Source organism: Mastacembelus armatus, chromosome 16 (genome assembly GCF_900324485.2).
Source record: "Mastacembelus armatus chromosome 16, fMasArm1.2, whole genome shotgun sequence".
NCBI classification, from domain to species: domain Eukaryota; kingdom Metazoa; phylum Chordata; class Actinopteri; order Synbranchiformes; family Mastacembelidae; genus Mastacembelus; species Mastacembelus armatus.
Genome location: NC_046648.1, coordinates 5,780,980 through 5,792,738, shown reverse-complemented (window position 1 = coordinate 5,792,738; position 11,759 = coordinate 5,780,980). Strand labels below are relative to the sequence as shown.

Genomic DNA, 11,759 nt, shown 5'->3' with positions numbered 1-11,759 from the left:
GCCAGTAATGTTTTCATGGTTAGTCTGATTCGGGCTCTGAGGGTCATGCACAGCTGCAGCACTAACCTATTTGTGGTGTTAAGTCGTGAAGGGGGTGCTCGATTTTGAACCAAAATTACCGCCATGGATGGCAGCAGCGTGGCCGTGCTATGGTACAGGAAGTTCAGACCTATGGGGAAGGTGAGACGACGGGTTCAAGACCTTCGCATCCCATCCTCCCATCACTGTGACTTTATACATGCATCAGACCTGAGCCACAACGAGAGCACTCGGCTGGCGGTGGACTGCCTGCTCAGCCAGGGCCTAGACGGGTATCACGAGGTGCTGAATGCAGAAGGAGAAGTAGACTTTCTGTCAGAACCGGAGAAGAATTACATCCTGGAAAATGGAAGAGATGGCAACACAGGTTGTACATGTTTATACATTTTTATGCCATTTGCCTTTCTTGTTGATGCCAGTTGTATTTGAAAACATAATACTGGTTTATCGTATTGTTTCATCATAGCGTTATTCATTTTTTCATATTCCTTTATTTTGTGCTCTACACAGCTAATCCTGATGCATCTGATGATGATGGCACAGACTTTGAGAGTTTGGCTGCTGGCTCACACTCGCACACTCAGTGCTTTGCACTGGCCACAGACAGTGAACCCATTGTAGCAGGTTTGAACCACAGTAGCCAAAAAAGTCATGTACTTCCCTCAAATTTTGTATTTTCTTTATCTTTTGTTTTGTGCTGCCTTCACTAATTGTATTTATTTCCCTTTCAGATGTGACGGACAGTGATCCTGTGTTGGACCAGCCCAATGTTGAGGTTTATTTCCAGACTGACAGCAGGGCAGCTGGCATGAAAGACCTGGTCAGGGAATTCATCAGAAAGGCTAAAATGGTAGGTTTGTGTGTTTGTTGTATTATAAAAAGGAATATCATACCCTCAGATACAGAGTGAAATATCTGTGTTGGTTTGAGTTTAGTGATTGACAGGTTTAGTGCCATGTGACTGTGTGCAGGCCCTGGTCGTAGTGCTGGACAGCTTCAGTGACGTAGAGCTGCTGTGTGATCTTCTAGAGGCGAGCAGGAAGAGGAACGTGTCTGTTCATGTGCTGCTGGATCATCTCAACTTGAACCTGTTTGTCAGCATGTGGCAGGACCTCAAGCTCAACAGCAAGAACTTCCCTGTGAGTGTTTTTCTGCTTTCCATCCACCTGCTAGTCACACCCTAGAGATGGAAAATACCTTTGGCCACTGTGCACGTCTGCTTTTTTCTTTCTTTCAAAATCTGCGTCTTGCTCATTAGCATGGTGTCTGTGCAGTGCCTGGAGAAGCAGGGGGCTTTTTCTGGGATACTGATACTGATCTGTGTAACCAGAATGAATCAGTTGGGTCTTTATATGGGTTAATTAGAAGTAAATAAATGGAAAGTAAATACATTTTCCAGTGTGTCACAGATTTTATTGCACTTTAAGAGTCCCATAGGTGTGATGCTCACAGTAAACATTTGACTTAATGAAGCATAATATTTAACATTTTTATTGATGTTTTAGATATTTTAATGTAGTTTGTTTTGTGCAAAATAACTGGCTGCTAAAGAAAATTCATATTTTATCATCTAGAAAACAAATTATACAGCATCTTAGACAAGCACACAGATACAGCAGAGGAAGTTAAAAAGTAAGAAATTGCACAACTGAGTAACTGCTGCCTTGTGTGTGTCCAGAAACTGTCGGTGCGGAGTGTTGATGGACAGACCTACTGTGCCAAGACAGGCAGGAAGCTGAGAGGTCAGATTGCAGAGAGCTTTATCCTGACTGACTGGACTGAGGTTCTGACTGGCTCATACAGGTACACACAAAAATACAAATACTAACATACATGTACTAAATTTAGACACAAACAAATTCAAATAGCTACTTTTATATAAATGTTTGCTCTCTTAAGTGCATGCCTGTGTCCATTTTATTGATTGTGTAGTAACTTTGACATTTTGGCTGCTTATAACTTGAGATTATGTCTATAACCCTGGTTCTCTGATTAGCATGAGTGAGTGTCTCAGTATGGGGAATGCCTCCAGCGTGACCTCATCAGAAGCTTAAACAACACTATGCCAAGCTGGGCTGACACCGGTGATGACTGTCAGAAGGGGCGGGGAACATCCTCCTATATAATAGGCTGACATAGCGTCAGTTGTCATTTAAACAAGCTCACCTATTCCTCGCTTCCATCACAAGGAGGGTGGTCTGGTGAGACACTCACTAATCGCTAATCAGTGAACCGGGGTTATAGCCATAATCTCAAGTTGTCTTTCATAGCATTCGTTTTGTGTTTCACTATGGGAGATATACCAACTCCCGGATTGTCTGTAAGAAAGACAACTGTCCCTGGTGGTGCATCACATGACGGGGGCCGTACTCTGAGGTCCCAACACCAAGGACAGAATGGGCTGGATTGGAGAGGGTTGAATGGGTTGGAGCTGTAACAGCTGTAAAACCACCCAAAAGTGTAGGGCGAAGCCCAACATGCAGTGGCACACAGTTTCTGAATAGAGGCCTCTTTAAAAAGAGCCCAGGAGGTTGCCATACCCCTAGTGGAGTGCGCACGTAGACCACAGGGAAGCAATAGCCCTCACAATCCAATGGGAAAGACGCTGTTTTGAGACAGGCTTCCCTAGGTGTGGCTTCGCCCAGGACACAAACAACTGATCCCCCCGCCTGAATCCTGAGTCCTGTCCATATAGGTCAAGAGGGTGTTGGCCTACTGTCTTCCCAGCAAACCCAACATGGCAGGCAGAAATAGCCATCAGGATTTCATCCATCAAGCCCAACAGCCTTTGACACTGTCTGAGTGTGACCATGTTGCCCCTGCGAAACAATGTCATGCTGGCATGCATGGCCACGACTCTTTCTGGAGACAGAAAAGCTTTGGCTTGGAGGGAGTCCAACATTAGCCCTGTGAAGGCGATGTGCTGAGTAGGTGACATCAGACTTTTTTCTATATTCAGTTGGAAACCCAGACTCGCCAGAGGTTTTATGATAACAACAACGCCCCCAGTTGCATCTCTGGGGATCCGGAAAGCAGGGGCTGGATGTGACTGGACTGACGTGACATGCCAGGAACGATGGGAGCCTTCATCAGCAGACAAAGCTTCAGCGCCTCTTCATCTCTCTTTTTCTCCTCACATTTCTTCTGCATGGAGGCACCAGCCGCGCCAAAGAGACCAAGGAGTGTCAAGGAGTTCCTCTCTCTTCCCTTGGTCGTGAGGTTGGTGACCCCAAGCCAGCGCGCCCTTTCCTGAAGTACCATGAGACCCGTGGCTCCACCGATGGCTTGGATGGCCACCTTGTGGAGGACATGGTCTGTCATGATGCAGATTTCCTCAAACTGTCTTCACCGTGGTCTCCCACAGTGCACTATCTGGTTTAGCCGTCATGTTTTCTTCTAATTCAGCTTGGTAAGCCATCAGGATCAAAGGAAGCATTAAGGGTTCTTGCTTTACAGAGCCAATGCCTTATAGCACTTCTCAGTGGTGCCGAGGACGACAGAGCGGTCTTGGGGTGGAGGTGGGTCGCGACCCGTGGCTCTAGGCACTGCATCTGGCAGAGCCCGTGGTTCTCCATTCTCTAACAATCCAATGGGATGCTTCTTGCTTTGCTTTTCCATGTTGCCGTTATCTCATCCAGCAGCTCTGAAAAGATTGGCAACATCTGTTTCCCCGTCTTCTTCACCTCTGGCAGTTTCTTTCCATCAAAGCTGAGATTTCACTGCCTCAGCTTGAATAGCGGGCCCTGGGGTGTTAAGCCTAGCACCAAGCCTAGCACCAAGCCTAGCCTATGTACATATCCTGCATGTCATGATCCAGAGGGGATGATGCCTGCAGGATTTCTCCCACCATGGTGGCGAGGTTTGCAGCCTCACCCGGGTAAGTGTTCCAGCTAGACATCTTATTGCCGCAGGGGCAGAGCTTCAGGCTTTTCCTGGCTTCAGCTGGGTTGTTAGCTATGGCCATGACTAGCAAAGGGTGTGGGGACGCTAGCAGCTCCGTGAGTCAGCCTAACAGTCTGTGCAGCTGTCGGATGGGGCCAGAGAAATGTACTGTTCTCTTGGCTTAGGTATTGCTACCTTGTGTGGGGTGTTAGCGTGTGGTTATTGCTACCAGCCAATACCGCTAACTACTGCTACTGTCAGCAGTTAGCTGTCGAACGGTATCGCTACTGCTTGTCAGCTACAAAGCAAACGTACCGTTAAGCACAAAGCGTTCACCCGAATGGGTGGACAGTTTAGCTTTAGTGCCAATAGCACAGTTGTCTGCAGACTTCTGTGAGAAGCAAGAAGAGGTTTTTGAATGACAACTGACGACATGTCAGCCTATTTTATAGGGGGAGGGTCTCTGCCCATCCATCCGTCCATCTTATTCAGTTTATCCAGGGCTGGGTCACAGGGTCAGTAGCCTAAGCAGGGATGTCCAGACTTCCTTTTCCCTGGACACTTCCTCCTCATCCAGGGGGACACTGAGGCATTCCTAGGCCAGCCGAGGGACATAGTCCCTCCAGCGTGTCCTGGGACATGTCCGGAACACCTCCTCAGGGAAGCGCCCAGGAAGCATCCAGTACAGATGCCAGAGCCACCTCAGCTGGCTGCTCTCAATGTGGAAGAGCAGCGGCTCTACTCTGAGCTCATCCCGGGTGACCGAGCTCCTCACCTTATCTCTAAGCGAGCGCCCGGCCACCCTGCAAAAGAAACTCATTTCAGCCGCTTGTATCCGAGAGCTTGTCCTTTCGGTCATGACCCAGAGTTCATGACCATAGGTGAGAGTCGGAACGTAGATTGACCGGTACATAGAGAACTTCGCCTTTCGGCTCTCTCCGTCTGTCAATCTCACACTCCGTCCTTCCCTCACTCGTGAACAAGATCCCAAGATACTTAAACTCCTCCACCTGAGGCAGGATCTCTCCTCTGACCTGGAGATGGCAAGCCACCTTTTTCTGGTTGAGAACCATGGCCTCGGACTTGGAGGTGCTGATTCTCATCCCAGCCGCTTCACACTCGGTTGCAAACCAGCCCCAACGCACGCTGGAGGTCCTGGGTCAATGGAACCAACAGGACAACATCATCTGCAAAAAGAAGAGATGAGCTCCTGTGATCCCTGGACTGAACTCCCTCTGCACCCTGGCAACGCCTAGAAATTCTGTCCATAAAAATAGTGAACAGAACCGGTGACAAAGGGCAGCCCTGGCGGAGTCCAACATGCACTGGGAACAGGTCTGACTTACTGCCGGCAATGCGAACTAAGCTCCTGTTCTGGTTGTACAGAGACCAGATAGCCCTTAACAAAGAGCCCCGGACACCATACTCCCAGAGCACCTCCCACAGAATGTTGTGAGGAACACGTTGGATGCATTTTTCAAGTCCACAAAACACATGTGAACTGGTTGGGCAAACTTCCACGAACCCTTGAGCACCCTGAAGAGGGTATAGAGCTGGTCCAGTGTTCCACGACCGGGACGAAAACCATATTGTTCCTCCTGGATCCAAGGTTCTACCATAGGTCGGATCATCCTCTGCAGCACCCTGTAGCCTCCGATTCCCCAGCCTATGCTTCCTGTATGGAAGGCGTGTCGGTGGGGTGGAGATCCTGGAAGTATTCCTTCCACCGTCTGACAATATCCCCAGTTGAGGTCAGCAGCTCCCCGCCTCCACTGTAAACAGGGAAGGAATAAAAAAGGTCTCCGCCGCTCCTGACACTGGTGCCAGCCCCCCAGGCTTTTTTTGCTGTCACATAAAACGAATGCTATGAAAGAGAACTTCAAAGGCAGTTTTAGTGTTAATGTTAGAATTATATTAGGGTAAGGGTTGGGGTTAGGTGTTTAGCTGTGATGGTTGTAATGGGTTAAGGAATGCATTATGTCACAGCAACATGTGTGTCTGTTGTCTCTGCAGTTTCTCCTGGCTGTCCTGGCAGGTCCATCGGAGTCTTGCTGTTCTTGTAAAGGGCAGCGCAGTCACACCTTTCCAACAGGAATTCACCAGACTCTACTCCAGCTCCAAACCAGTTCCTGGATTTGTTACTTTTATCACCGTGCCTCCCACTCTACCTTTTTACAGCTCATCTCATGCAGCCCAAAGTAAAACCACTGGTATCAGGATATCAAAATCCAGCCAAACTAAAGCAACATACCACTGGACTTGGACTGATGATGTTCGAAACAGTCAGACAAAAGCAAACATGCAAACTTTTTCTAGTCCACAGATCCCAGAACAGGAGTGCAGCCATCACAGAGCAGGTATAGGTGCACAAAACCCTACTAAACCTCCACAATGGTACCTGAAACCTTTGGTTCAACCAGGAGCAGTGCAGAGTGTATCTGTAAAGAAGCCTAAGCAAACAGTTGGCAGAGTCTCTACCCAGTATGATGTACAAACCTATGTGGAGAAGGATCAAAACCAGATCCAGAGTCATTCAAGCCTTCTTGGTCAGACCCACAGCTGCAACATACAGTCTCAACTTGCCAGCCTTTGCATTGGCACCACAACTGAACAGAATACAAGAGTTCAAGAGTCAAACCGTTTACGCACTGTAACCCTCACACACAGAGCACACAGGACTCTATGCTATCAATCAGCTTTGAACAAAGATTCAAATCCTGATCAAGTGTGTAATGAAGGACTTTTCTTTCGGCGAAGGAATGGAAACAGACTGACAAAGCCTTCAGGTACTGCTGCAATCCAAAACACACACAGAGGACAATGGAACTACTCACTAAACTTAAAACCAAAGGTGGAACTTCAGTGTGATTTTCCCAAACTACAGTCTGTGTATACAACACAGCACGAACAAGCAAAGACAAGCCTACACTTCCCTTTTAGCCATTCAAGAAGAAACACATCTGACTTAGAAACCAACGTGTACTCTCTAGGAACCAGGAGACATGACCACTGCCAACCCCACCTCCAGTCACACCCAAACACAGATTCTCCAGGATTAAATTCAACATCAGCAGCCATAGGGACTCATCTTAAACCTCAGCTGAAGACAGACCTTCGTGAGCTGTTCTTATCAGATACCAGTTACCTCGTACCAGGTACGAGAGCCAAGCTGCAGCCACAACCCCTAACCTCCCAGCAGGCAAAGCCCCCTCCACGGCTAAACTGGACACCACAGAGTCACACCACAAGACCCAGACCAGTGACCCGAACCAGCTCCTTTGACACCACCTACAGGACAGAACAGAAGAGCTGGAGGCCACTTCACAATAACATGACATCGTTGGGAAGGAGCAAGAGCTTGACTGAAAGATGCCAAGGAAGAATTAATCCAAAATGTTGATTTCAATACTGCAACAATACCGTGATCAGTGCTTTTGGTTTATTAAATATTTGGGGCTGAAAATGTTCTTTTCAAGTAAGGGTTTAGGAAGGTATTTAGGGTGCTTTTGTGCTGGGACTTAGGTGTTTGCCATGAGACCAGAAGGGGACAAATTAGACCTGTGTAATCTCCATCTGCAGTGAAAAATGCAACAGAATTATAAATACATCATTTTAATGTTTCATGAACATTTTAAGGCATAAGTTACATTTCAGGTGGAACATTAAAAACATAAATACCTTACTTTGTTTCCTGTCTCAGTGCAGAACAGAATCACTGCCATAAATGAGCTTAAGATAGTGTGAGGTGGGCGAAACATTTGTGGCTGTTTGCTGTTGAGGCATTGCAGTGACAACTACAGTCACTACACATTTTTTCTAATGTGCTTAAAGATGAACGTGAAAATGATACATGTTAACGTTTGTGTAATTTGGCCATAGTGTAGTTTGGCATATTTAAACTTCAGCACTAAAAGTTAACATCTGACCTGTAGCATCATGTGCACTCCTGTTTTCAGTTTGAACTGGCTTTCAGGTCATTCAGTTTGTTTCTTCTGCTTGTTGATGGGATCTGACCTGCTACTGAACCATCTTCAGTCTGCACTTCCTCTGGAAATATTCAACATCAGGACTCCATGTCCGCCTGACGCTGACGTCCATCAGTCTTTAACAGTCCGATCAGTAAGATCTTGTTCCACCAGCGCTCTCTAAAGCTCTGCACATGCACACTGGCTAGACTCTCGCCATCCTGGTAGTCCTCCCTCATTTTCTCTGGGACCAGGTCCTCTGACATCACCTGGGAGATCAATAAGAAACTGAGCAATGTAAAATCCATTCACTGTCACCTTGGCTCGTTTTGACTTCCAGCCCTTGACACAGCATGTATACGCAAAACTGGGAGTGTCCTCACCTCAGTGAGAGTCTGCACTGTTGTTTCTTTGGGATTTAGCCGCTGTAACACGTCTTCTGTCGTCTGCAGGGCATTTTCACTGCGCTGCAGCACAAAGGATGCCTGCTGCTGCTGAAGGATTCTCAACAGGAGTCTGAGGGAGACAAAGAAATGAGACACTGAGAAGCTGTGATTTATACTTATGCTCTTCATAAAGATAACTAGTCTCTACTTCCTGGAATAATTATTGATATTTGGTAAAACGTGTACGTGAGCTCAGTGCTTAGAATCACATGCTATACCTGGTCCTGATAAAACAAGTGCACGCTTTCAGCCAGACTCTGTCCTCATTGAGCTCCTCTGCCTCCTCCTGTGTCTCCTCAGTCTCTCTGTCAGTCTGCTCCCCTGCTGATTCACTGCTCTTGGAGGAACAGGATTCTAAAAAGGTCAAAATACCAGAGCACATCATGATCAACAGCTCACCTGGATAACTGACTTTTACCAAATAATTTGGCTGTTAAACAAGACAAATAAGGTCAAGTGTACCTGTAGTTTTGTTGTTCTTATCAAGCAGCTGCAGACACATCTGGCCCAGACTGAACCAGTGCCAGGGGTTGAAAGGCAACAGGCTACACAACTGCTGCAGAGATGACATCTTGGACCCTACAGCTCCAAAATGCTGGTAGATGCTGACCTTTAATAAAAATGTTATGTTTATGACATTTCCATAGAGTGCTGATGAATGGGTGAAGTGTGTGTGTGTTCTGGCTACATCACCTTAAGCAGCAGGAGGCTGGACAGGTGACAGGTGTTGGAGGCTTCTTTACTCTGAAGAGAGATGATGCTTAAATTACTTCTGAGGTCTGCTGTTTTCTGAGCCTAAGCCTTTACAATCATTTCATAGACTTAAAGAGACATCAGTTAGAACATTTCAATTTATGTTTTTAGTTTGTGGATGGCAAAGTCTGCAGATGTGACTGTGAGACACTGACATCCACAGTTCAAGAGACAACACACAGGCCACTACAATTTACACCAGAATGACAACAAGCCACTAAAGGCTCTGATATCTTTGTGTACTAAAAGATTCATTTTAACAGCCCACTTGAAATAGATTTTACTTTTTTAAACAATCTGCATGTTCAACATTATTAGCACATATAAATAAATGATAAAATGATGAGGAAGCGGTGAGATTTGGCAATCTGACTTTCACAACATACTATTGATAAAAACTAAAAACTCACTGAAAATCATCTGCCTGGGCATTAAGTAAACTTATTTTCCTATGCTGTTTTTAATGTAACATTTCTTATAATTATAGTCAGTTATAATATAATACAAATATTGTATATAATTAATCACAGTTAGGCCCATAAGGTTTTGGACAGCAAAAGGTTTTGGTGATTTTTCTGTCTACACAACCACATGTGTGGAAGTGAACTGAAGTCAGGATGCTGAGGTGTAAATTTTGACCCTTAATTCAAGGGTTTTAACAAAAATATTGCATTAACTGAACAAACTAACATCATACTATACTATACACACTATACTATATATCATTTTTAGCTTTAATATTTGGATGCAAATCTGTTGCAGTCAAGGACAGTCTGAAGTCAGAAACCCATGAACATCTCCAAGAGTTTCTTCTCTTGAGATGCTTTGCCAGGCCTTTACTGTGGCTTCCTTTAGTTGGTAAAACCCTTGAATTAAAGCGTCTACACTTCAACAACATCATCAGTGTTTCATTGTAATCTGTTGTTGGGCTTTTAATTCTATATGCTGAATGAATAAAGAAGATAATAGGAAGTAAGTCTGTGTGGGATACTTTTCATTATGTGTTCCTTAATCCTTATAGGGTTGAGGTGCCTTTTTATGTAATGTTGTGCCTGTATGGGACACTGCTCTGCATGGAAAATCTTTGAACAAAAACTCATAAAATAATTACCAATAAATGGGCCAGGTCCAGCGCCCTGTCTTTCTGTCCCAGTTTGGTGCAGCATCTGGCCATTCCCTCCAGCACATCTCTTCTGATGGTCAGGTTGTTGTCAGCGATCCACTCCAGGCAGCTGCTGTATGCTTCATAGGCTTTCTACAGCCACCACAGCACAAGGACAGAAACACAACAAGGATTAACAGCAGCACACTCCTCTGATGGACAATGCAAAGAGAAAAACATTTCAGATTGTCAGGTTTAGCAGGTCAGCAGACTGTGTTGGTAAATACAGCAGTTAGAAATAAAAAGCCATTATGGTTTTTGATCCAAGGACACAGTGTTGAATGCACTGGCTTTTGCTATAGTGGAGACCCACAGGAGTATTTATCAGTATCTGTAGTTAGAAATGACTTCCTGTTTATTTACCTGATAATCCCCTTGTCTCACAGCCAGGTCACCTCTAAACTTAAAAACTTTCTGCTTCTCCAAAGAATCGTCTGTGTCGAGAGCAGCGTTGTCACAAAACCACTGCAGAGACAGACAAGAGAGGCTGCTTTAAGCAAACATCCGGCATAAAAAACACTGAATCATATTAATGCTCAGTTTGAAATACACACAGGTCAGTCTGCAGTATACACAGCCAAAATATGCGACTATACAAATACACAGGGAAATGCTGCTTTGTGTATGTAAGTAGGCCTCTGTTATTCTGCCCTAATGTTACAGCCCATATCAACTTTTCACTGTTTATTTCACGAGCTTGTAGTCGCCTCATGGTCACAAACAAACAGAATTTGTCACAGATTTCTCGACTTAAACTCAAAAAAACATTCATTATTATTGAACTATTCGCCTATCCACTAGCTCATTCGGTTTGCGTATATGCTCCTATTGTTTCTTGTGAAGGTTATTCATAAGAATTTAAAAGAGTTCTTAGGAGAACTGTGATAAAAAAACCTACGGATCCTACGTGTGTTAGCCTAAGCTAGCTAAGGGCAGCTAACGGCAGCTAACAGCGTATATCTGTATAAAAGCTTCATGTGAGTGTGAATATTGTTGATGCTCTTAAACAGGGAGGTCAGTAAGTTACTGAGACTTTCACCTCTGGCTCACACACTTTGGCGCTGTAAGAAGACAGACACACACACACTCGGTCTCTGGCCTCCGAAAACACCGAGTCGTCAAACGTGCTTCCAAATATCTCCATCCGGAGCACACACAAACGAACAATCCCCAGTTTTCAACAAAAAAACAACAAACAAACAGCTAACTGCAACTCAAAGACTTTGTTTACGGTTAGTCTAGACCCTCGTGGTTACACAGTCCGTAAGTGTATTCTGCACAAAAAATATGGAGTCCGATGATTGTGGTTCCGGGCAGAAAGGTTCCTACGGATCGAGAAAATGAACGAGTAACATATGCAGCAACACTCAGTTGTCAGGGGCAACAGCTTTTGCTGCAGAGCCTATAAACTAAATGTTGTAAAAGGGCTGATTGTTTTCATAGTTTCTGCCCTAAAAACACAGATTATCCTGTGCAATTACATACAGACCTGCAGTAAATGACCTTTAAACA

General features: G+C 45.2%; 2 protein-coding genes across 3 annotated transcripts; one reads left to right on the top strand and one right to left on the bottom strand.

Moving 5' to 3' along the window:
- Window positions 1-85: 85 nt before the first annotated feature.
- Window positions 86-10,061, top strand: LOC113122376 (protein FAM83A-like). The gene is made up of 6 exons (XM_026293681.2): window positions 86-406; window positions 550-663; window positions 771-889; window positions 1,011-1,178; window positions 1,718-1,842; window positions 5,935-10,061. Exons 1-6 carry the CDS (start codon window positions 124-126, stop codon window positions 7,319-7,321), a joined length of 2,196 nt encoding a protein of 731 aa, XP_026149466.1. The 5' UTR covers window positions 86-123; the 3' UTR covers window positions 7,322-10,061.
- On the bottom strand, window positions 7,518-11,526 carry c16h8orf76 (chromosome 16 C8orf76 homolog). Of its 2 annotated transcripts, none has more exons than XM_026293682.1 (8): window positions 11,287-11,526; window positions 10,611-10,712; window positions 10,197-10,340; window positions 9,026-9,076; window positions 8,795-8,942; window positions 8,551-8,686; window positions 8,270-8,402; window positions 7,518-8,155 (listed from the first exon to the last, which is right to left on the bottom strand). In XM_026293682.1, exons 1-8 carry the CDS (start codon window positions 11,389-11,391, stop codon window positions 7,985-7,987), a joined length of 990 nt encoding a protein of 329 aa, XP_026149467.1. In that variant the 5' UTR covers window positions 11,392-11,526; the 3' UTR covers window positions 7,518-7,984. The 2 variants fall into 2 exon arrangements, with proteins under 2 accessions (XP_026149467.1, XP_026149468.1); XM_026293683.1 differs by having other exon boundaries at window positions 11,302-11,526.
- Between the last annotated feature and the right edge of the window lie 233 nt (window positions 11,527-11,759).